This window comes from Leptonychotes weddellii, chromosome 4 (genome assembly GCF_054177405.1).
Source record: "Leptonychotes weddellii isolate Sample4059 chromosome 4, ASM5417740v2, whole genome shotgun sequence".
In the NCBI taxonomy this organism is placed as follows: domain Eukaryota; kingdom Metazoa; phylum Chordata; class Mammalia; order Carnivora; family Phocidae; genus Leptonychotes; species Leptonychotes weddellii.
In genome coordinates, this window is record NC_138372.1 from 47973000 (window position 1) to 47998486 (window position 25487).

A 25487-nucleotide genomic window follows, 5' to 3' on the forward strand; every position below is an offset into this window, starting at 1 on the left:
ACAATTGACGATCACCCAAAATCCATAGCTTACATTACAGTTCACTCTTGATGTTGTACATTCTGTTGGTTTAGACAAATGTGTAATGACAGGTATCCACCATTATAGAGTGCCCTAACAATCCTCAGTGTTCGCCTATTCATTCATCCCCTCCCTGTTCCCCTCCCCCCAACCCCTGGCAACCACTGATCTTTTTACTGTCTCCATAGTTTTACCTTTTCCAGAGTGTCATATAGTTGAAATTAGACAGTATGTAGCTTTTTCAGTTTGGCTTTTTTTCACCTAATAATATGAATTTAAGTGTCCTTCATGTCTTTTCATGGCTTGATAGCTCATTTTCTTTTAGTGCTGAATAATATTCCAGTGTCTAGATGTACTATAGTTTATCCATTCACCTACTGAAGGACATCTTGGTTTCTTCAAGGCTTTGTCAGTTATGAATAAATCTATAAACATCTTTATGCAGGGTTTTGTGTGAACGTAAGTTTTCACCTCCTTTGGGTAAATATCAAGGAGTGAGATTACTAGATCATATGCTAAGAATATGTTCAGTTTTGTAAGAAACTGCCAAACTGTCTTCTAAAGTGGCTGTACCATTTTGCCTTCCCACCAGCAAAGAATGAGAGTTCCTGTTGCTCCATATCCTCCCCAGCATTTTGTGTTGTCAGTGTTCTGAATTTTGGTCATTCTCATAAGTATATAGCAGTATCTTGTTGTTTTAATTTGCATTTACCTGATGACATCTGATGTGGAGTATTTTTTCATATGCTTATTTGCCATTTTTATATCTTTGATGAGGTGTATCTGTTAAGGTCTTGGACTGTTTTTTAATCAGGTTTTTGCTTTCTCCTTGAGTTTTAAGATTTCTTTGTATATTTTGGACAACATTCCTTTATCAGATGTTTCTTTTGTAAATATTTTCTCCCATTTTGTGGCTTGTCTTCTCATTCTCTTGACACTGTCTTCTGCAGAGCAGAATTTTTTTTTTAACTTTAATGAAGTTCAGCTTGTCAGTTACTCCTTTCATGGATCATGTCTTCCCAGTAGTATCTAAAACGTCATTATTGTGGGGCGCCTGGGTGGCTCAGTTCATTAAGCGTCTGACTTCTGCTCAGGTCATGATCCTGTGGTCCTGGGATCGAGCTCTACATGCGCAGCAGGGAGTCTGCTTGTCCCTATGCCCCTCCCCCACTAGTGCTGGCACTCTTTCTCTCTCTCACAAATAAATAAATGAAATCTTTAAAAAAATAAATTCAAAAGTCATTATCATATTCAAGATCATCTAGATTTTTCTCCTGTTACCTTCCAGGAGTTTTATAATTTTGCATTTCACATTTAGGTCTATGATCCATTTTGAGTTAATTTTTGTGAAAGGTGTAAGATCTGTGTCCAGATTCACTTTTTTGCAGGTGCATGTACAGTGGTTCCAGCACCATTTGTTGAAAAGATTCTTTGTTCCTTTGTATTGTCTTTGCTTTTTTGTCAAAGATCAGTTGACTATACTTATGTGGGTCTATTTCTGGGCTCTCTGTTCTGTTTCATTGATCTGTTTGTCCATTCTTTCATCAATACGACACTGTCTTGATTACTGTAGCTTTATATCAGGAATTGGGTAGTATCAGTCCTCCAACTTTGATCTTCTCCTTCAATATTATTTTGGCTATTCTGGATCTTTTGCCTCTCCATGGAAACTTTAGAACCAGTTTGTCAATATCCACAAAATAACTTGCTGGGATCTTGATTGTAATTGCATTGAATCAATAACTTGATTCACTTCTACTCACTGTGGGATCTCAGACAGCTTCCTTACCCTGTCTGTGCATTAGGTTTCTGATGTGTAAGATGAGGATAATAAAACTAGCTTGTAACAACACCTGCCATAAAGTAAGTACCCTTGAGGGGTTAACTGTTACCACTGTCATTATTGTATCATCATCGTTGATGTTTTTATCATGATCATCATTTTTACCAGTACCACCCCACTGGGAGACACAGCAACACAGAGCTGGAAGGTGGAGTCAGCAGAATTGGAGTATTTTTCTCTCTGAAGCCAAATTATAGTCCACCTGCTCCTGGCCAGTCTGCCAGCATTTGTGGCCTAAGGAAGAAGGGAAAGAAGGATGAGAAAGCTTCCACAGCTCAAGCACACATTGTCAGAGGTATTGAGTCAAGCCACTGCAAGAAAATATGAGTAGCCAGGTATAAATGTAGACGCCCCATTGCTCTGTATGGCATCAGGCCCACCTGGTATGTGCTGTCTGCCCTCCAGGGCTTCTGTGGCTACTCCGTATGGAAACGTAGACCACTCAGGAGGAACAGCCTGCACAGGCCCATGTAACAGAGCATGAAGCCAGAGTCTAGGATGTGAAATGACTGACACAAGCAGCTAGCTTGCGGCGCAGCGAGTGTCGGGTCCACTTTGCAGGTGTCCTCTGCACTGGGCTTCTTCCCGGAGATACCCACGTGTTCCCTGAAACGAATGACTACTGGATCAGAACCCTCAGTGGCCACACCAAGCTTTAGGAGTAGAGAAGAGAATGGATCCCCCAGTGTGGCCCGTGAGGCTGCTGCAGAAGGATCCAGCTGGTTCTGGGAAGGAAATGGATTGTAGCCAGGGGCTTGTTAACAACAAGGCTGATAGTAATGATGCAGACATGCGATTTTATTTTATTTTATTCCAGTCACAAAATGCTTTCATGTTGTTTAGGCCAAATGTTGTTCTGATGCTCCTAGTCTTTGCCAAACTGAGGGCCAGGCCATTTGCTTGTTCTAAGTGAGCAGCTACAGATGGGAAACAAATTTGAACATTATTCTTTATTGGTAACAATTTAAAACCAAATTCCCTGTGTTTGTGGCAGGGCTCCTTTGTTCAATAAACACAAAGATTTGTTTACATTTCCTTTGTTCTCTCTGGACATATACCACTTGGGTCAGCGACTACACTGATTTCAAGATGCCCTGCAGTCCTCAGTTTTGTTTGTAGGTGGGTATTACGTAGAGCTTCAAGGACAAGTCAACCACTCTTGCCTTCAGTGTATTAGCTATGTGATCTCAGGCAGGTGACTTCACCCCACTGGTGTCCTTTTCTATAAAATCAAGACTAGACTTGGTCAGGAAACCAATCAGTTGGATGAATAATCATTCCTTACTTTTAGGAATAAGATATCTGTGAGAAAAAGAAAAGAAAAAGACAGCTGATAAAAATAACAGAAACTCACATGCTCCTTGCTCTGTGTCAGAGCCTATTCCAAGCACTTGCCATGTGTTAATTCCTTTCATGCTTGAAATAGCCCTATGAGGAAGATACACCTAGTGTACTAATTTCACAGATAACAAAACTGAGACACAGAGAGGGTACACAACTTGGCCAAGGTCACACAGCTGATAAGGAGCAGAACTAGGACATGAATTCAGGCATTCTGGCTCCAGAGTCTGTGAGGGTTGATTTTGTACATTAGATCAGCCCTTACTAATTTGTTTTCAATAAATCTGAATACGCCTTCAGAGGGTAATTTAAAAACTACCCCTCCCCCACATGATAGAACTCTCTGGTTCTTGGTTAATTTATGTTCTTAGAAGAACAAACTTGAAGCTCTGTATGTCTGTGATTATGGTATCATGCAAAGTAACTGGAGTTTGGAGTCAAAGAAATAGTTTGAAGTGCCAGCCACCCTTTTATGTGATGTGTTATGTGGACTTGGCCACAGAGCTGGCTGGGCGTTGGCTCCAACCACCTGTCAGAGAAAACTAAAGAGAAGAAGTAGAAGTGACTTTGGTTTTTGACTAAAACTCAGCAGGTAATGTTAACCCCTGAGGCATGCACCCAGCAGCTGTCATCCTGGCCTCTGGGAGTGTGGCTTGGTGTTGGTTAGCTTCAATATTGAAAGAAGGTAGGGGGCGCCTGGATGGCTCAGTCGGTTGAGCGTCTGACTCTTATTTTCAGCTCAGGTCATGATCTCAGGGCCGTGGAACTGAGCCCCATGTCCGGCTCTGCGCTCACTGGGAAGTCTGGGCTTGAGATTCTCTCCCTCTTCCTCTATCCCTCTCCCGCTTCTCTCTCAAATAAATAAATAAATATATCTTAAAAAAAAAAAAAAAAAAGGGAGAAGGGCCTGTCAGGGGATAGGCAGGGGAATTGGGATCCCCATGTAGCAGGTAAGGTGAGTTACCTGGCTTCTGGAGGGAAACCAGAACACCAGCTAAAGTTTAGACCCATTAGCTAGACAATCCTGACTGGAGTTAGGGGCAGATCACAGCCCTGTGGGGATGTGGGTGTGTGTCCCCAGCTGGCTCTTTTTTAGGGAAGAAACTCAAGTTCTGTCCCCACCCCTCAGTGGGGCTCGAGCTGCCCAGGCAGTCTGCGAGAATAGAAAGAGCTAGGTTTTGGAGTCCGAGAGATCTGGATTAGACCTCAGTTCAGCCATGCGACCTTGGGCAAGTCACTTAACCTCTCTGATCCTAGGTCTCATCATTATAAAGCAATGATAACAGTTCCTGCCTTGTGGGGTTATTGAGCGAGTGAGTACAGAAGTAAAGCCCCCGGCATACTGTAGGATTCTAAATAGTCCATCTGTGCTCACTACCGTATTGGCCTGTTGGCTCACTTGGACTTTCTCCTTGGCTGAGCCTGAGAACTTAAGGCTGCTAGCGCTGGAGGCTTTGGGCACAATGTACAGCGAGCTCACTGAGAGACCACGGGTCCGGTCAGTGCATCTCTGAGATGTGATTTCCTTATTGTGATCATTAATGCTCCTCCTTTCCGACTTTGCCAGATTGTTAGAGGAGAACGCGAGACTCAGTAACCTGAAAAGCATTATACAAAAATTGTTATTATTATAAAAAGAATTGCAGTAACGTTGATTAACATTTTGAGTGCTTACTTTTTTGCCTAACACTAGTTTAAGTGCTGCCTATGTGTCACCCAATTTAATTTTAATCCTCCAACAGCTTTGCCTGGTAGAGTCCTATTTAATATATTCCTATTTTTCAGTTAAACTGAGATACCCAGAGGTTAAGTAACTTGCCTAAAGTCAGTCAGAATTGAGGGCTGACCCGGGATTCAAACCCAGTTAGTTGAGTTCCAGAACCTGCCCAATGGAGTATTAATCACTATGCTTATATTGGCATTGCTATTTCTATGTTTCTTTTCTAGCAAGGGTACATAGGTAGCCATTCTCTGGGCAGGAGACAGGACTGTGAGGCCATGATGGCAGCTCCATAAAGCCACCTGTTCCTTAGTCTCTCTACTCTCTGGGCACACACCTCAAACGTCTTAGGAACACATGTGCTTCTGTCCATGAGCAAAAACATTCGTAGTTTGAATATATATGGATATAGATTAGAGAAACAAGTTCAGAGATAAAGATCAGAATATAAATGGAAAGAAGCAAGACATTAGCAACATAATTTATGGGCTCATGATTGCGTTGTGAAGGATAATTATTCATTGGTTTAAGTGGGATGAAAAGTGTCATTCTGGAAACACAGTGAGTGATAGTCATACTTAATCTGTTTTCTACCACTCACATAAGATAAATGTCATTCACATGCGTGACATGCTCCTGTGGGACTGCCCAGACTTTGACATCTCTCCCTAATCATTTTGTGGAAAATTAAGGTACTTAATGAATTATTTATTTTGGGCATGTATGAAAGCATTTTATAGGAATTTGGGTGCTTTTAAATTAGCCACTTAGATCTCTCCCAAAAAGGGTTATTTTTCAACAAAGTTCCATTAAATTCAACAAATTTACTATGCTCTGCCTGTGCTGTACCATACGGCAGCTACTAGCCACGTGTGGCTGTTAAAATTTAAATTTAAAAATTCCGTTCTTGGGACGCCTGGGTGGCTCAGTCGGTTAAGCATCTGCCTTTCGCTCAGGTCATGATCCCAGGGTCTTGGGATCGAGTCCCGCATTGTGCTCCCTGTTCAGTGGGGAGCCTGCTTCTCCCTCTGCCTACCACTCTCCCTGCTTGTGCGCTCACTTGCATGCTCTCTCTCTCTCTCTCTCTCTGGCAAATAAATAAATAAAATCTTAAAAAAAAATTCAGTTCTTCAGTTGCTCTAGTTACATATCATGTGCTCAGTAGCTCACCTGTAGCTGGTGGCTGCCATTTAGACGATGCAGATTATAGAACATTTCCATCATTACAGAAAGTCCTATTGGATTGGATTGCTGCTAGACGGTAGGATACACTAAAGATACAGTGATGGCAAAACATTCTAGATGCCTGCCCTTACAGGCTTGTAGTCCCGCAGAGAGGACAACTGCTTAACAATCCATCCCAGGTTGGGAGTCAGGGAAGGACAGAAGGCAATGGGAGGGTATGGCAGAGGAGATCGACCCAAGAATGGGTGGTCAGGGAACATGAAGTCAAAGAAAACTCCTTATACATCAACAACAGACCAATTGTTTTAAAAAAATATTGAACTTAATTTTTTAAATAGTAAATTATTTTCTCTGTACTGGATTCTGCAACTAATACCAATATGAGGTTTAAAATATATTATTGAAGAATAAATTTAAAATTTATTTCATTATTAAAATGTTTAAGAAATCTCTAAAGAAGCCAAATGAAAAATGTACATACAGTATGATTCCATTTATATGCAATCCTTGAACAGACAAAATTAGTCTATGATGATAGAAATCAGAACTGTAGTTGCCTAGAATGGAGATGGGGGTGCAGATGGAAGCAAGCATTGACTACAGAGGATCTTAGGGGTACTTTCTGGGTTGTTCAGGATGCTCTCTATCTTGGTAAGGGCATTGGTTACATGGATATATGCATTTGTCAGTACTTCTGGAACTATGTAACTGAAGATGGGTACATTTCCTAAAATGTAAATTATATCTCAATTAAAAGTTGAATATATAGAATTATTTATTGTAACATCTTAATGGTTGATATGAGTAACATTATGGAACTATTCATTGCCTCCTTACTTTGTCTGCCAGCAACCTGGGGCTTATATGATCACTGGCCGCAAGGTTTTCAGCATCCTTCCTGATCTTGTGCTATGTGCGTATAAATATGTCGCTCCTACTTTTCCAGTCTTTCATGCTTTCTTTCCTATCAAAAGTGGACAAGCTGGAAGGATCTTTGCCAGCATGTTAAGAATGGTATCATTTTGGGGTGGAAAGATTTGAGGTGAATTTTGAAGCCTTTTCTTCTTCACAGTATTGTTTGAGTCTGTAACAAGGACCGTGTGTTCTTCTCATACTTTGAAACACAAAATCTCATTCTGTGTTGGCTTAGGATGTACATTTACTTATCCATGGGTTACCATATGGTCATTTGAAAACTTTGGGCTTTAAACAATGGTTAGTGACAAGTTTCCTTGTAAGCAGCAGGCTCCGTGGGTGATTGTTCTATAGTCACAGGGTCTCAGTAAATGTATAATTTCATGCCTGGTCTGTCTCCACCATGCCTCTCCTGTGCAGTCTCTCTGTGGTCCTGGGGCACACTGGAGTGGATTTGGGTTGCTCGGAGGTGCCCCTTAGCTGTCTACCCCTCTCACCTGCCTCCTTCGCCCTGTGCTCACAGATTCTTACCTGACCCTCGATGAACCGATGAATAACATCACCACGTCCCTGGGGCAGACAGCTGAACTGCACTGCAAAGTGTCTGGGAATCCACCTCCCACCATCCGCTGGTTCAAAAATGATGCACCTGTGGTGCAGGAGCCCCGGAGGATCTCCTTTCGGGCAACCAACTATGGCTCCAGGCTGCGGATTAGAAACCTCGACACCACAGACACAGGCTACTTCCAGTGTGTGGCAACAAACGGCAAGAAGGTGGTTTCTACCACTGGAGTCTTGTTCGTCAAGTTTGGTAAGCCACCTTTTGCTGGGGATGGCCTTTGGCCCTCAGCATTCTTGGGGGGTGGGGAGGGTAGAGGGAATGGGCACATACTGAAAATGTCCTATGTGCCTAGAAACTGGGACAGTTTCTAAAGCTGGTACAGTTGCACCCATTTTACAAGTAAGTAAACCAGGGCCAGTGGTTAAGGACCATGTGCAGGGTTGCCCAGCTAGTAAATGGCAGAGCAGGAGTGGGGTCCAGATCTGTCTGACCCCACAGCCCTGCTCTAAACCACCATGCCAGTGAGAGAGAAGATGGGAAGGTCTGCAGCACGTATGCCCCTTGTCTGTCCAGCTGCCTTCCAAACCTCTCCTGTCTCGACCAGTGTGCTCCTGGGACCACTCAGCCTCCCACTGCAAACCCCCCACATAGCGTGAGGACGCCTACTCTTAGCGACTCATTCGTCAGCACTTGTCCTAGCGTTTTCCAGGCCCGGAACTGTGGGCTCTAGACAGGTGCTCACTGGTACGTTTTTTGGTAGAGGTGATTGTGGGGAACTGAAACAAAATAATAAATCCCAGAAAAATAAATCTTACCTCGGGGTGGTTGCGAACTTTCATCTGTAATGGTTTGACTGAACCCACACTCACTCTCCAGTAACCCAGCCTGACTGTTTCTTTTGTTTTCCTTTCATTTCTCCAGGCCCCCCTCCCACTGCAAGTCCAGGGTCCTCGTAAGTACTTTTATCTCCCTTCTTGTCACTTCTCAGTGTTTCTCCAGAGGTTTTTAGGGCAGAGGCAATGTTGTCCTCTGCTTGGGCCAAAACAGTGTGTCCAGATTCCATTCCGTGCTGCCCTGCCCTCATTCCATGTTGCTTTTTCTCTGATACGAAGATTCACAAGAGACTAGCACTGGCACTAACCTCAAGTGTGGCTGATTCTCTCGCTGATTATGAACATGTTGATGAGAGCAAAAACCTACTTACATTTTCTATTTTTAAAATCAATCTAACATTTAGTTATGACAATGGATTTGGTCAAATCAAACAAAAAAATGATACAGGGCAGTGTTAGGCCTGGAGCCTAAAAGGATCTCTTCTGTGTTTCTGCAAGCATTGCATTCCTGATGCTCTAGTTACTGAACAGGCCAACAGTTAGGGATCACTTTATTTGTATTCCCTTTAAAAAACTCAGAGGCAGAAGTTCTGACTCACATAGGGGAGGGAAGAAAGCCCTGGGCTGGGACTGAGAGTTACATGGGTTTGATTCATTTTGAGTCCTTTGTTATTGGAGTCTAAAGACCCCATTTCTTAAACTGATGTGATTTGTGATGCATTTGTCCTTTCCTCTGGCTAAGGGGTTCTCTACCTTCACTGGAGGAGCATCCGCTTGGGGCATTTTTCTTGATGTATGTTTTTATTTGGGGGATAAGAGCCGTTTATTAAAGCCCTTGCTCTGCAAGAAAATATATTCCATATTTTGTAGACTTCAGAAATAAAATTCACTGGGCTCTACCACAAGAGCATCAGAATGTCTGACCTAGATGACTCCTACAGCAAATATAACAGCCACTGAATTTGCTCTAATCCCTTCTGTGCCACTTAATTACAGTGTGGGGTATTTTAATATATTTGTGTGTGCCTAAAGGGCCCAGTGGCCCACAGTCCCATTAATAAAACAGGTAATGGGTAAAAATAAACATTGGCCTTCAGCCACCCCGTTCTGCTATTTCGTCAGCCTATGAAAGGCAACCGTAAAAGAGCCTTTAAAATCACCGAAGTGCTAATTGCATTCTACTTATCTCGGTAGAAAATGTTGATTGATCTTAAAACAGGTCAGAAACTTGGTCACTCAGCATTGCATTCTTGAAGTTATTTTTTTTTTTTTAATGATCTCACCATCGGTCGATATGTGGAATCCTTTTGAAGTCTTCTTTAAACAAAGATTAAAACTTAGGTTACTTGCTGTAGAAATGCTTCCCACCCTGGTGCCTTATTTGTTCCTGTTAATCTGTGTTTCAAATGTGGTAGATAATCTGCATCGGAGGTGGATGAATGCGGTTCACTAATCTGCCTTTACTGTGAAGCACCGGGCTGTTGACGTTCTGACTGTTGTATTTGCATCGAGAATTCCTTTTTTGTTATCAAAATTATTTTTAAACACTTGTATGTCCTTACTTCTTGATATTTTCATTCTTCCTTTGCTATCATCTTTCTGATGAGCCCAGTCGGAGTCTCTCATGGTTTTTAATTTTATACAAAGATAGTACACGGCTTTTGTGAGCTGATGTCTGCAGAGAGGATATTGATATCCTTAAAGATGCTCAGTCACAGCTAAAAGTATCCTTTGATGTCAGGCCCCTCTGTTTCATGTTAGCCGTCTGATTATCCATCAGATTAGGCAGCGAGAGCATGAAATGTACAGATAGTTGCCATGTTTGCTTGGAGGGAGCTACAGTAAAATACAATGGAAGTTGGAAATCCCATGGGGTTTTTCGCAGGTCAATCTTCATCCTTTTTTGGGCATTGACAGTGGCATTTTCTTTTCCTTTTCTTTTTTTAAAGATTTATTTATTTACTTGAGAGAGAGAGAGAGAGAGCATGCACATGGGTAGTGGGGGGAGGGGGAGAGGGAGAGAGAATCTCAAGGAGACTCCCTGCTGAGCACAGAGCCCCAGGCGGGGCTTGATCACAACCCTGAGATCAAGACCTGAGCCGAAATCAAGAGTCAGATGCTCAACCAACTGAGCCACCCAGGAGCCTCACCAGTAGGTGGGTTTGTTTTTTTTTTTTTACTTTTTATTATTACGTTCGGTTAGCCCAGTTGGTGTTTTGATGCACTTTTTTCTCTTTCCCTTAGAAACCAGTGACCTACTTTTTCCCTTTTCTCTGCTGTCACCACTTAACCCTGTTCCTAAGAGTTCTTCTCTACCCGAGACTAATTCCCAGATAGAATGCTAGTCTCCTTTCCCTGTCCTCACAGCCCCCAGCAAGCAGGCAAGCCTCGCCACGAGAGGACAGGTAGAACGTAACAAAACGATAGCCAGGGTGACTATCGCAGCTTTGAGGATTGCTTTGCAAGCCTTTTCTCAAACTGCACAGTATTTTTTCCAAATATAGGTAGGAGTGAAGTGTAGCTGTAACATCGTTCTGTTTACTTGAGGGTGGCACAGCAGAGTTACTGCAAAGGAATACAATGCAAGCCCACGACACAGCTCTAATGTTTGGAACGGTGAAATGTATTAGGTTTAGGAAACCTGGTGAGAGCCAAGTGCCATTTGAGACCACAGAGCCACACAAACCCCAACTGAGAAGGACTTGTAGGGTCCTTGAGACAATGGCCCAGGAAGGCAAAGGTAGTGAGACACTTGTCACTCCTTCTAGGGACTACATCAGGTTTCCACATGAAGCTTACAGAATGTCATTTTAAGATGTAGTAGGAGCAAGTCTGAGACATTAGTATGGCTCCTGTTCATGGCTACAGGCTTTATTTCTTCTGTCATTGCTGCATCCTGGCCCACCCCTGACGATTACAGGGCCTGGGGCATGAGTACAAGTGGAGGCCCACATACCGCACGTCTAAATATTTAAAAGTTATAAATCAAGCTAGCAAACTGTTAAATGAAGTATGTTCTGTCCTCCCACATTGACAAATATACCTTCATAATGACAAAATCAAAAAATACTTATAAAGTTATGATTTGTATATGACTAAAAGCCAAGAACTATCAAAAATGACTACTTTAATCATTATTATGCTTGTCTGAGTGTTCTGTTCATGGCCAGAGATATTATATATACACATGATTCATAGATTGTTATATATTAGTTCCATTAAAATTTTTTTTATTGCCTTCAGTTCAGCAAAATGACTACCTCTGTTGTTTTACACAGATTTTTACACAAGATTTTAGCATGTATTCTTTTGACAACAATGCCAAATTAGACAAACTTTCTTGAGCTATTGTAATTTTTACTTTTTAAAACTAATTTTAATTTGAAGAAACTGTACTCCCCTGAGCCAGTAGCAGCTATAATTATCAATGAAATTCCTAAAGCAATTGTTCAGTTTGCTAATAATTAAAGCAAATGAACTAAGAACTTTAAATGTCATATTCAAACATAATAATGGGGTCATGTGATAAATAATCACGATATTTCACAACATATTATGAACTATAACAATTAATCTATATTATTATATATGTTATATATTATATACATAATAACATATTATATATAAAATATATGTTATATATTATATATGTAATATATAATATATGGGTCATGATAAGTGATCACATGATAGTGCACATTATATTACAAAATATTATATTAATGTATCATGTTATTAATGTTATTATAAAACATAATATATAATATGATTTCATCATATAAATCAGCATCATGCTTCACATATTTTCCTATACATGCCCAAATTTAAGAATAATATGAACTGCTTAATGTATTAGTTTTCTATAGCTGCTATAACAAGGAATATTGAGTTGACTTAAACAAGAGAAAGTTATTATCTCACAATTCTAGAAGCTAGAAATCCTAGATCAAGATGTTGGCAGAGTCGGTTCTTTCTGAAGACTGTGAGGAAGATTTCTCTCTTCTTCTGGTGACTTGCCATAATTCTTTGGCTTGTTGATACATCATCTTGATTTCTGCCATGGTATTTACATGGTATTCTCCCTCTAAGTGCATGTCTCCAAATTTCCCCTTTTTATAATGACACAAGTCATAATGTATTAGGACCCACTCCAATGACCTCATTTTAATCTAATTACCTCTATAAATACCGTATTTCCAAATAAGGTCACATTTTGAGGTCCTGGGGATTAAGACTTCAATGTATGAATTTTGAGAGAACACAATTCAACTCATAACACTGAGTGTTGCAGAATTGTTCTCAGCCATGAGAATATATAATCTTGCAAATATTATTCTTTTTTAAAAAGATTTATTTATTTATTAGAGAGAGAGAGTGGGAGAGGGGCTGAAGGAGAGGGAAAGAGGGAATCCCAAACAGACTCCCCACTGAGCATGGAGCCTGACACAGGGCTCAATTCCACAACCTATGAGATCATGACCTGAGCCGAAACCAAGAGTTGGATGCTTAACCAACTGAGCCACCCAGGCACACCAGTCTTGCAAATATTATTTTAATTTGTAAGACCTTTCAGAACATAAAGAAATAGAAAGAAAAACAAGAAAGTGGATGCTTGGTAATATTGGGAATGATAGTTTGTTGTGTAAGCATACACTGAGAAAGAATTTGACAAGTTGATTATCTTTCCTCTGACTGAAGTGCTTTTGTCACTGCAGTCCTTCCTGGGCTCCAAGCAGTGTCCATCCCTCCACCGGCAGTGACATAACACACAGATCATCATAGGATAGAATCACGCTTGTCTTCTGTTCTGAGGACATCGGGCAAGAGATGTAGAGAAGTGATCCCTGGGGCCAGATCAGTGTTAGTTACAGGCATGGGTGTTTACAGTTTTGGTTATACTGTGTCAGCATCAAGTGCCAGATCTCAAGAGGCAGAGGACCCCATGTGTATATTGAACTTACTTTCAGTGTATTTGTTATATGTAGGTCCAGGGCAGGCCCCCCTCCCTTTTTTTAAATAACAGTTTTCCTGGCATGTTGTTCTCATACCATAAAATTGACCATTTTAAAGTATAAAACTTAGTGTTTTTAGTATATTCACAGAGTTGTATAACCCTCACTACTATCTCATTTTAGAACATTCTCGTCATCTCATAAAGAAACTCGTCTCATCCCCTGATAACCTCTAATCTACTTTGTCTCTATGAGTTTTTAAATTTCATTTTCAGATTATTTATTGCTACTCTGTAGAGATAAAACTGATTTTTGTGTACTGATCTTGTATTCTGCACCCTCGCTGAGCTCATTTATTTGCTCTAATAGTTTTTTTGTGGATTTCTTAGAATTTTCTATCTATAAGATCATGGCACCTACAAATAGAGATTATTTTACTTTTTCCTTTTCAATCTGTATGCTTTTTATTTATTTTTTCCTGCCTAAGAACTGTGGATAGAAACTTCAGTACAATGTTAAATAGAAGTGGCAAGAATAGACATTCTGGGCTTTTTCCTTATTTTAAGAGGAAAACTTTCATGATGCTAGTGGAGGGTTTTTCTTAAATGTCTTTAAGACATTTGAGGAAGTTTTATTCTTATTTTGTTGTGTGATTTTTTTTTTATTATGAAAGGGTGTTGGATTTTGTCAAATGCTTTTTCTATGTCTATTGAGATCACTTTTTTTTAACTTTATTATATTAATGTGATCTACGACATTGATTGATTTTTTATTTTAAAAAACCAAGCTCACATTCCTAGAATAATTTCCCCTTGGTCATGGTCTATAATTTTTTTTTTAAATGTGTTGCTAGATTCCATTTACTGGTATTTTATTGAGGAATTTTGTGTCTGTGTTTATAAAAGATATTGGTCTGTACTTTTCTTGTGAGTCTTTGCCTAGTTCTGATATCAGGATAATTCAGGGCTCTTAGAATGAATTGGGAAGTATTCCCTTGTTTTCTATTTTTTTAAGAGTTTGTGAAGGATTTGTGTTAATTCTTCAAATGTTTGTGGTAGAACTTACCAGTAAAGCCATCGGGCATGAACTTTTTTTGTGGGAAGTTTCAAAATTACTAATTCAACTTCTTTACTTGTTATAGGTCTATTCAGATTTTCTCTTTCTTCCTGAGTCAATTCCGGTAGTTTGTGTCTTTCTAGGAATTTATCTATTTCATCTGGATTATCTAAGTTGTTGGCATATAGTTGTTCATAGTTTCCCTTATTATTTCCCTTATTATATATATCAGTAGTGGTGTCCCTTCTTTCATTCCTGATTTTAGTAACTTATGTCTTCTTTTTTTTTTTTTCTTCCTTTTTTTCTGGTCAGACTACCTAGTCTAGCTAAAGGTTATTCAATTTCATTGATCTTTTCAAAGAACTACCTTTTATTGAAAACTGGACTTGTGTGTGTATGTCTGTGTGTATAGTTGACCCACTGTTACATTAGATTTAGTTTCAGGTATACAACTTAGTGATTCAACAAGTTTACACATTATGCTATGCTCACCACAAGTGTAGTTACCATCTGTCACCATACAACGCTATTACAATATTACTGACTATATTCATTATGCTGTGCCTTTTATTCCCATTATGTATTCATTCCATATTAGAAGCCTGTATCTCCCACTCCCCTTTACCCATTTTACCTCTGCCCCCACCCTCTTCCCCTCTGGCAACAGTTTGTTCTCGTTTTATAGGTCTGATTCTGTTTTTGTTTGTTTATTCATTTGTTTGTTGTTGTTTTTATTCCACATATGAGTGAAATCGTATGGTATTTGCCTTTCTCAGTCTGACTTATTTTATTTAGCATTATACTCTCTAGGTCCATCCATGTTGTCCACAAATGGCATGATCTAACCTTTTTATGGCTGTGTGATATTTCATATATGTATACCACTTCTTCCTTATCCATTTGTCTTTCAATGGATGCTTAGGTTGTTTCCACATCTTGGCTATTTTAAATAATGCTGCAATAGCATAGGGTGCCTATATGTTTTAGAATTAGTGTTTCCATTTTCTTTGGGTAAATACCCAGTAGTGGAATTACTGTATCATATGGTAATTATATTTTTATGTTTTTGAGGAACCTCCATACTGTTTTCCACAGTGGCTGCACCAATTTACATTCCCACCAACAGTGTACAAGGGTTCCTTTTTCTCCACATCCTTGCCAACATTTGTTATTTTTTGTCTTTTTGATTTTAGCCATTTTAATGGATGTGAGGTAATATCTTGTTGTGGTTTTAATTTGCATTTCCCTGATGATTAATGATGTTAGCACATTTTTATGTGTCTATGGGTCATCTATATGTCTTCTTTGGAAAAAATATCCTCTGCCCATGTTTTTAATTGGACTGTTTGTGGGGGTTTTTGGGGTGTTGTGTTGTATAAGTTCTTTATATTTTGGATATAAACCCCTTATCAGATAGGTCATTTGCACATATCTTCTCCCATTCAGTAGGTTGTCTTTTTGTTCTGTTGATCATTCTTTCACCGTGCAAGGGCTTTTTATTTTGATGTAGTCCCAACAGTTTATCTTTGCTTTTGTTTCCCTTGCCTGAGGAAACATGTCAAGAAAAATGTAGCTATAGCCAATGTCAGAGAAATTACTACCTGTTTCTCTTCTAGAATTTTCATGGTTTTAGGTCTCATTATGAGTGCATTTTGAGTTTATTTTGTGTATATTAAAAAGTGATCCAATTTCACTCTTTTCTATGTATCTGTTCAGGTTTTCCAGCACCATTTATTGAGGAGACTGTCTTTTCCCCATTGTATACTCTTGCCTCCTTTGTCATAGATGAATTGACCATATAAACATAGGTTTAATTTTGGGCTCTCTATTCTGTTCTGTTGATCTGTGTGTCTATTTTTGTGCCATACCACACTGTTTTGATTACTACAGCTTTGTAGGATATTTTGAAATCTGGAATTGTGATACCTCCAGCTTTGTTTTTCTTTATCAAGATTACTTTGGCTTTTGGGGGTCTTTTGTGTGAAAATTAGACATTTAAATAATGTAATGTGGCAACTCAGATCACCTCTCCTCTGATGTTGCTGTGTGCTGTTGTTGTTGCTGTTTGTTTAGTGACTTTCCTAGAATAATTCTGTATAGTCTGTTTTCCCTGTCATATATGGCTCCTGAAGTCTTTGCTCAGTTAGTTTACTGATCATCTAAGACAGGACAGAGATTTCATTAAACCGCTGAGTCTCCCACCCTTGCCGAGGGACTCTGGTTGTATTTGGGGGCATGCCTTCAGCAGTTCCGCAATTTTTAACACTGCCTTTGCTTCCATTTCATGCTTATGCAGTCTCACCTAGCCAGAGGTGAGGATTAGAGCTTCCTCAGGTTTTTCCTGGGCATGCACGTAGCCCCTCACATGAACACATATTTCTATCTCCCCATAAATATGTCAGAGATTTTCAAAGCCCCCTGTGAACATCTTGTTCCTTAAATCTTCCCTTTGAGCTTTTGAGCTTTTGGGCCAGGCTCTTATTTTTCCCAACTTGTATTGCTACCCCAGGCAACTATGAGTTTTTTTTCCACAAATATCCTGAGGCTAGGGCTTTTCCCACTAAGACGTCCTGAATCTAGTCAAATAAAGACAAGCCCTGTAAATAGGACTTTCCAGAATACTGCTAGACAGGTCAAATAGTGCCTATTCTCTAGAAATGGGAATTTTGAGGCATTCCAATCCCCTCTGCCTCCTCCAGTGACTGCTAGGCTGTTGGTTTTCACAGCTGCTGTGGTGGTGGAGCTGCTGGTTTTCAAGGTTACCACAGAACTCAGGAGGGGGAAATGAGAATAGAGCATGTTAAAAATCCGCAGAACTCTGTGCTTACCAAATTTTAGCCTTTTTTTTTTCTTGAATAAATGCTCCTCAGAGTGTTGCAAACCTTTGGCTAATTTCCAGAGTTCTGCAAATGTTAATTTTCACGATTTTTTGCTGGTGTACTCATTGCTTTAGTGGAGGAACAGATTTTTAGAGGTCCTTACTGTCATTCCGTACTTCCTTCCTCCCTCTCCTCCATGTCTAAGGACAATACTGGGTAGGTGCTGTCTTAGAAGGCCTTTGAGGCCCAAGGGCATTGTTCCATTTGACAGCCTCCCTTTGTTGAACTTCTTCCTCAGAACAAGGCAATGTGCTGGGATTCTTTACAAACACCACCTCTCTGTTCCAAAACAGCCCTCCAGGGAAGATGTTTTGATCCCCATATTGTCAAAGATGCTCCACAAACACTAACTGGCTTTAACTGGACCTAGTTCATATCTAATGTCTTCAGTTTTAATATTGTGGGGTCATTAAATTGAGTGAGGGGAGCACCAATATTATAGTACTCATGGTTGCTTTAGATCTTCTCCTGGTGTATATCTTGAGCTTTTTTTTTAAGATTTTATTTATTTATTTATTTGTCAGAGAGAGAGAGAGAGCACAAGCAGAGGGAGTGGCAGGCAGAGGGAGAAGCAGACTCCCCGAGGAGCAGGGAGCCTGATGTGGGGCTCGATCCCAGGACCCTGGGATCATGACCTGAGCTGAAGGCAGATGCTTAACCGACTGAGCCACCCAGGTGTCCCTATCTTGAGCTTTTTGATATGCAAACACATCCAATTCAACAAACATTAAGCATCAATTCAGTTCAACATATATTTACTAATTACCTATAAAATGCCAGGCCCTTGGCCAAACTCTGTGGAAACCACAAAGACTGAACTTTGCCCTCAAACTACTTATCCAGTATCTTGGGGCCTTCCATAGCATCAGTCAGTGCTTCCAACCAGCCACCCACTCTTCTCCGTCTCCCTACCACATCCCCCTCTAAGCCACCATCATCCCTCGTTTGAAATTCTGTAACAACCTTAGTGCAGATTTACCCCCTTCCACCCTTGCTTCCTACAGGCTATTTCTCATCACAGAAACCAGAGTGAGCTTTGAAAAATACCTTCTGCCCCTTTGGGCCCTCTTCCCAGCCCAGGACTTTCCATGTGGACTAGATTCCCAAATCCTTGCCCTGGCCTGTAAGGCTCCCTGCCTACCTCTGTGACTGTTCCTTGTTCTACTCCCACCTTGATCATTCAACTCCAGCACTCCTTGAATACTCCAGGCTTGTTGTGCGGGCCTAAGGATTTCTGTGCTAGAGGGCTTTGTTCTGAGATCTTTGCATGACTCAATCGCTCTTGCTATTCAGTTCTCACCTGAAATGTCACCTCCCCAGAAATGACCCTGAATCTACAGTAGCTCCCAGTCACTTTCTATCATATAACGTGTTTCATTTATATGAGGGTAGTTATCACCACTGTAGAGGCTGCTTTTAGGCAACAGGCTTGAGCCATGGAAACCTGAGTAAGGTTAGAGAGGCCCACAGTGACCGTGGCGCTGAATGCAAACAGGCTCTTTAGGTGACCCACCTCAAAATAGCCATAGACCCTCGCTGACCAATGGGCTCCTCATAACCGGGCACAGGTACCAAAAAAGGAAAATTCCATACATTCTCATGCCTCCTCACTTCCCTTACCTAGAGCTCCCTAACACAGCCTCTGGGCAGGCAGTCTCTCCTTCACGGTTCTGCCCCCAGCTTCCTTGCAGTGTAGTCAATAAACTTCTAGCTCCTTTGTTCTGCCTCGGGTGAATTCTTTTACCACACACACAGCTGTCTGTGTCCTCGCAGATTGGGGTTGTACCACAACTACCTAACACTGTCTTTTTTTATTCATTTGTTTATGTTTTTGCAAAATAAGCTTCATGAGCTCAGGACCTTGTCTGCTTTGTATACCATTCTCTCTCCAGTCCAAGAATGTAGCTAGCATTTAGTAAATATTCACTAGGAAGAAAGAAGAAAGAAAGGAAGGAAGGAAAGAAAGAAAAAGAGAGAGAGAGGGAGGGAAGGAGGAAGGAGGAAGGGCGAACATCTAATTGTCCTCTTCTCTGAGATGGTGATAACAGGATCTATCTCTAGTGTCATTAGCAGTAATGAGACGCTGAATATAGGGTACCTGACACCTAGTAGAATTCAGTAGGTATTCCTCAAGTGAATGGGGTAATATTTATTGACTGACTGACTCCACTGTCTCACATATCTTATGACACACGAAAAATCCTAGCATGGGGCCTAATATATAACGTTCAATGAATTTAAGTTGTATTTCTTTCTTTTCTTTCATCCTCTGTGAGATCCTGCAGAATCAGTCTGTAAAAGGAGCATGGTAAAAAAAAAAAAAGAAAAGAAAAAAAAAAGGTATCCATTTCGTAGGGTTTTTGTGAAGATTAAATGAAATAATGAGATGATGCATGTAAAGTAGTAGCTAGCACTGTGCCTGGCACATATTAGGAGCTTAATAATCTTGCCTGGCATCATCATCCTCATTGTTGCTGTTTTTTTAATTGAAGTATAATTGACTCATCATTGCTATTTGAGCTAAGACGCTATACCTACTTTCCAGCCAGGGCCTTTCTAGACAACATTCCCTGCTATGAACCCCAACAAGAGACCTTGAAGCCTTTATTTCCTTTTCTCTTGTTGACCTTTGGCTAAAGTCCCTTTCTGCGGAAAGACAAAGTGACCAGCTTTTGATGAATTCTTTCCCTCTCTTATCTGCTTCCAAGTCTCAGCCACAGTGAAGAAGTGTAGCTGGGCGCTGGCCCAGCCCAGGAAGCGATAATGTAATTTTCAACTCAAGATAAACTCAAGGATAACTTTCAACGCAGCTACTCAGGCACTCTAGGGGTGGAGGTGCCTTGCGGAGGGAAAACCAGGAAGTCACTCAGCCACTGGCTCAGGACACGGGGGGCCATTACTCCAGTGAAGTAACTGACCTCTGTCTCTTCGTCAAACTGCCTGAGACTCAGCGCTCTGCAGAGCAGGGGCAGATGGAGGGAATGTGGAGAGATTAGATAAGAAGGATTTCCCAATCCCAGTAGGGGATAGATCCAAAAGCACAGAAGGTTGAGAAGCCAAACTCTCATATCCCAATCCACCCCCATCACTCAACAATCCCACTGTATGAATGGGGTGTGGAAAGCTTCCAATTAAAACAATACTTGTGAATATTGGCAAAGCTTATCTTTGTGTGCAGGGCACATTTAAAGAGAGAAGAGGGAAGATAAGTTCTTGCTTTCTAGGAACACACATTCTGAAAGCTTGTCCACCAGGCGGTGAGCTTCTCAGTCTACATGTTAGTCATGAAGGTATCTCCATACCTCATCCAGTATCTAGCGTGTAGTAGGTGCTCAACAAATGTGTGTTAACTTGTACACTGAGAGTCTGTGTCCTGAAATCTTTTCTCCACATATGACAAGGTTTTAGTCATTTACTCAACACATTTTTATCAAGTGCCTTCTGTGTTCCAGGCTCTGGTTCTTAGAAGCTTTTTTTCAAGTCATCCAAGTGAGTGCCAAGCAGCAAAACCAACCTAAACGTCCTCATTCTCCATCATTTACACTTTCCCTTCCTGTGTTTATGAGTTTTAATATCGGCTCCTGCTGTAAGTTACAGAGCAGGTACTTTTCAAGAAATGGAGAACATCTCTACCTCAACTCTGGCTGTGGGTGAACTAGAAAGCCCCAGAGGAATCAGAGTGTGGTTCATTTCTCTTAGAAAGCTCTGAGTGTACAAATGAGTAATGAACCTGTATTCACAAATCACACACATAAACCAGTTGTCCTTATTTTCCTATCAGCCTCCAGGGCCTGCCAGTCAGGATCAGATTATAGTGTGTACACAAGTCACCTGGGGATGTTGTTAAAATGCAGATTCTAAAGGCATAGGTCTGGCTTAAGGCCTGACATCCTGCATCTCTTAAAACTTTCCCAGCAAGTGCTAGTGCTGCTCGTCCACGTATGTTGAGAAACAAGGGTCTAGAGAAAAGGTACCTATCTGGGTTCTAGTACTTTTTGTGTCATTCACTAGCTTGTGACCCTGGACATATTGCTTACCTTTTGGGGGCCTCAGTTTTTTTCTTTGCAAACTGAAGAGCTTGAGTTCAATGTCATCTAAGGGTGCTTCTAATTCTAAACTTCATGACTCATTGACATTCAGTTTGCTAGTACCTTTATTATAGTAAGACCTCTGCAAGTTCTGAATTTCATGCAATTTACCCCTGGGTTCTCTTTCTCTGCTCTAAGGTGTTAATAGTCCTCTTTTATCTGGTTGTGCTTGCATGCTGCCCATTCTAATCATGATATTATATAGTTAGATAAATCAGTGAGAATGATTTTACAGAAAATTCCAATGTAGGAGGCCCCCCTCACCACCAGCAAATTATGAACTGGTGTGATATTGTACCCTCCTGGGTATAGGGGAAGTAGCTATCTGTGGGCTGAGTACCTCTGAAGTTAAGCAACGGGATCACAGCAGGAGGCATTGTGATGTGATGGTGGAGACAGCCTCTGATGGCTTCACATGGGTATTTTGAAAGCACTGATCAGATGACCATGATGCCTGACTGGCAGACCCTGAAGGCTGATGGGAAAATAAGGACACTGGTATGCATGTATGACTTGTGAAGACAAGCTCATTATTGATGTGTATACTCATTGAGCTTTCTGAGAGAAACAACCAACTCTTAGAACAAACACAGTAAGTGACATGTTATGAATAATCTTGACTATGCTAAAAGGTCGGTGAATGCTGCTCAAAAGATCAGCAACAGATAGAAGCCACAGCCATGCCTAGACTGGAAGGACAAAGAGAAGAGGTGGTTTTACCAAAACCCAAGGGTAGGGTCATCTGTGGAGGTTGGGATGATGGCAAGCCCATTCTGTGGGCACTGGAGCCATGAGAAGCCATTCCTACTGATCAAGAAAGAAGGTGAGGGGAAACAACTTGGCTTCTCCCTTCCTCTCTACTTCCAAAACACCAGCCAGCGCCTTCCATTAGGGGAACTCTACAAGAAACTACTTGACACAGAAAACCTGAGAACTGAGCCTGCAGAAGTCACCTGTCTTGAGGATCCTGAGCAGAGCAGGGGGAGGGCAGGGAATGAATCTGAGTGCAAACCGGCCCAGCACCAGTGTCAATACCCCACATTGATTTCCATCCACTGGAAAGCTAGGGTGTAGGTGGGCTAGGAAGAAACCATGAGTGAAAGATAATGTATTCAGCATTGCTATTCTTGCCTAGTCTGCAGGTAGAACCATCCAATGGACAATTTGGGTTGTAGAACTGGGACCTAGGACAGAGGTCAGGACTGAAGGGATAGACATGATGGTCACTTTGCCTAAGTGAATGGGCAAAGCTTTGAAGAGGGTGAAATTCCCAAGAGAAGTTGTAAAAAGGGACAGGAATAAGATTTCTTACATTTGTATGACTATAATTTTTCAGAACTTTTTTTTATTCGTATGTTAATCCCCATACATTACATCATTAGTTCTAGATGAAGTGTTCCATGATTCATTGTTTGTGCATAACACCCAGTGCTCCATGCAGAACTTTTTTTAACGTCTTTTGATTTTACAGCATCCAGTAGTTTTGTCAAGGTAGCTTGGTGTTTTACTTTCCTCTTTAGAAAAATGGGAAGATTGATAAATGATCATCCCTGTGCTCTTTCTTATCATTACAAGTTCTTTTTAATTGTGTAGAGGGGTGCTCTGAGTCTAGACCTCAATATTTATGAACTCCCGGGGGCCAAAAACAAGGACAGAAAACTTGCAGAAATTTGCTTCTTGGGACTCTAAAGACAGAATTTGTTAAGTGGTAAACACTAAGTGCTGTTCTGCGCCAGATATCTTTATAAAACCTTGCACAAGGATGGACTCATTGAATCTTTTGAGCTCGGCACTATTAATTTCCCATGGTACAGATTAAGTAAGTCGCTGTCTTAGTTTGGGCTGAGGTAACAAAGTACCATAGACTGAGTGGCTTATCAACAACAGAAATCTATTCCTTACTGTTCTGGAGGCTTGCAGTTTGTTATCTGGCTGCCAGCATGGTTGTGTTCTTGTGAGAGCCCTTTTCCAGGTTGTAGACCATCTTCTTGCTGTGTGCTTACATGGCCAAATAGGGGAGCTCTCTGGGTCCCTTTTGTAAGGGCACTAATCCCATTTCTGAGGGCTCCACCTTCATGACCTAAATGCCTCTCCAAGGCCCCACCTTCTAATACTATCACATTGGGGGTTCGTTTTCAACATAAATCGGGGGGGGCTGGAGGGACGCCATAAATTGCGGCGCCACAAACATTCGGCAATGCACTCGCTTAAGGAGACTCAGCTAGCAGAGGATGAAGCCTCAATCCGAGCCCAGGCAGGTAGGCTCCAAGGCTCAGGCTTTAGCCAGTCTGATTTATTGCCTCCTCTCTTGGGGAGGCAATCAATTGATGAACCCTTACGTGAATTACACATGAGTTACATTACGAGTCTGATTGCTAAAAGGACTCACAGCACTCAAACAGTTTATCCTCATGGAGGAGTTTTATTCCAGGCAAGGGATACAGCACAGCAACAGCAAAAGATAGATATGCAAAGCAAGGATCCAGAGATCTCAGGTGCAAACTTTTTCCCCCTACACCTGGGTCACACAGGACACCCTTTGTCTGCAGGTCTTTTTTTTTTTTTTAAAGATTTTATTTATTTATTTGACAGAGAGATAGAGAGAGAGCACAAGTAGGCAGAGTGGCAGGCAGAGGGAGAGGGAGAAGCAGGCTCTCCGCTGAGCAGGGAACCGGACGTGGGGCTCGATCCCAGGACCCCAGGATCATGACCTGAGCCGAAGGCAGCCGCTTAACCGACTGAGCCACCCAGGCGCCCCTGTCTGCAGGTCTTGAACTCTACTGGCATGCATGTGAGGCACCTGGGTACCAAGAAGTCCAGTCAGGTTGTGGTGGAGGTCGCAGTGAGCTGTTCACATAGGCATATTCCACCTGTGTGACAGGACGCCACTGAAAGCAGGTGCAAATTATAAATCCTACTATTATTACTAAATAAAGCTAACCAACTGATACATCCTATGCTAACTAACTCATGAACTCATGGAAAATTATTTATCTTTAGCAAATACATTCCATAGTGATTGCCAATGGTTGGTGGCTCTGCAGATTAGTCTGGGGTCAATTTGGGTCACCTGAGCTTAACCCATGCTATTCAATCCTCTTGCCCTTGCTTAGTGTGTAAGTCAGGAACCTGCTCCTAGAACTCGAACAATGAAGTAACCCAAATGCAAATGCTTGCCATTGGGATGGGAAGTGTTCTATAGATAATGGAAAAGCTATCATGGATCTGTCATTACAAATATCTGTTACTTAACTAGTATTTTTGTGGCTGACTTTTAATGCCCCTATCCTCTGCTAATTATTCTAAGACCGGGCAGATGTTCTGTGTGCTCACATGAAACCCTAACTTTCTCTGAAGGCCATTAGAATGTAATATGGTGAGTGCTGTGATATTTATCTGTGTCTCTAGAACAGTGTTGCCTATTAGAAACAATACAAGTCATATAAGTAATTTTAAACTTACTAGTAGCCACATTTAAAAAAAAAGTTAAAAGAAACAAAATTAATTTTAATACATATTTTTTACTCAGCTACATCCAAAATATAATTTCAACATGAAATCAGTATAAAGGTATAAAAGATACTGAGATACATTCTTTTTTTTTGAAGTCTTCAAAATCTAGTATGTCTGTTATATTTACAGCACCTCTTAGTTTGGATAATAAATTTTCATTCGAAATACTTGATCTGTACTTACGCTTTATAAAATGAACAATTAAAGAGGTGCCTGGGTGGCTCAGTCGTTAAGCGTCTGCCTTTGGCCCAGGTCATGATCCCAGGGTCCTAGGATTGAGCCTCTCATCGGGCTCCCTGCTCCATGGGAAGCCTGCTTCTCCCTCTCCCACTCCCCCTGCTTGTGTTCCCTCTCTCGCTGTATCTCTTCCTGTCAAATAAATAAAATCTTTAAAAAAATAAAAATAAAATAAAATGAACTTAAAATTAAAAACATAGATTCCCATTCCCAAATTGTTCCAAATATACTCAAAGTTTTCCAATAACCAAATCGAATACCAAAAAAAAGTTTTTTCTTTAATATTCACGTCCACATTCCAAAACTAGTTCATCTTTTTCAGAAGAATTGATTTGACTTTGC

General features: G+C 41.0%; 1 protein-coding gene across 4 annotated transcripts in view; it reads left to right on the plus strand.

Moving 5' to 3' along the window:
• Positions 1–25487, plus strand: part of ROR1 (receptor tyrosine kinase like orphan receptor 1) — a 389477-nt gene that overhangs the window by 253462 nt on the left and 110528 nt on the right. For all 4 annotated transcript variants that reach the window (XM_081818549.1, XM_081818546.1, XM_081818547.1 and 1 more), the window contains exons 3-4: positions 7549–7836; positions 8509–8539. In XM_081818549.1, coding sequence (XP_081674675.1) covers positions 7549–7836; positions 8509–8539 — 319 coding nt within the window. The remainder of the gene's footprint in view (positions 1–7548; positions 7837–8508; positions 8540–25487) is intronic.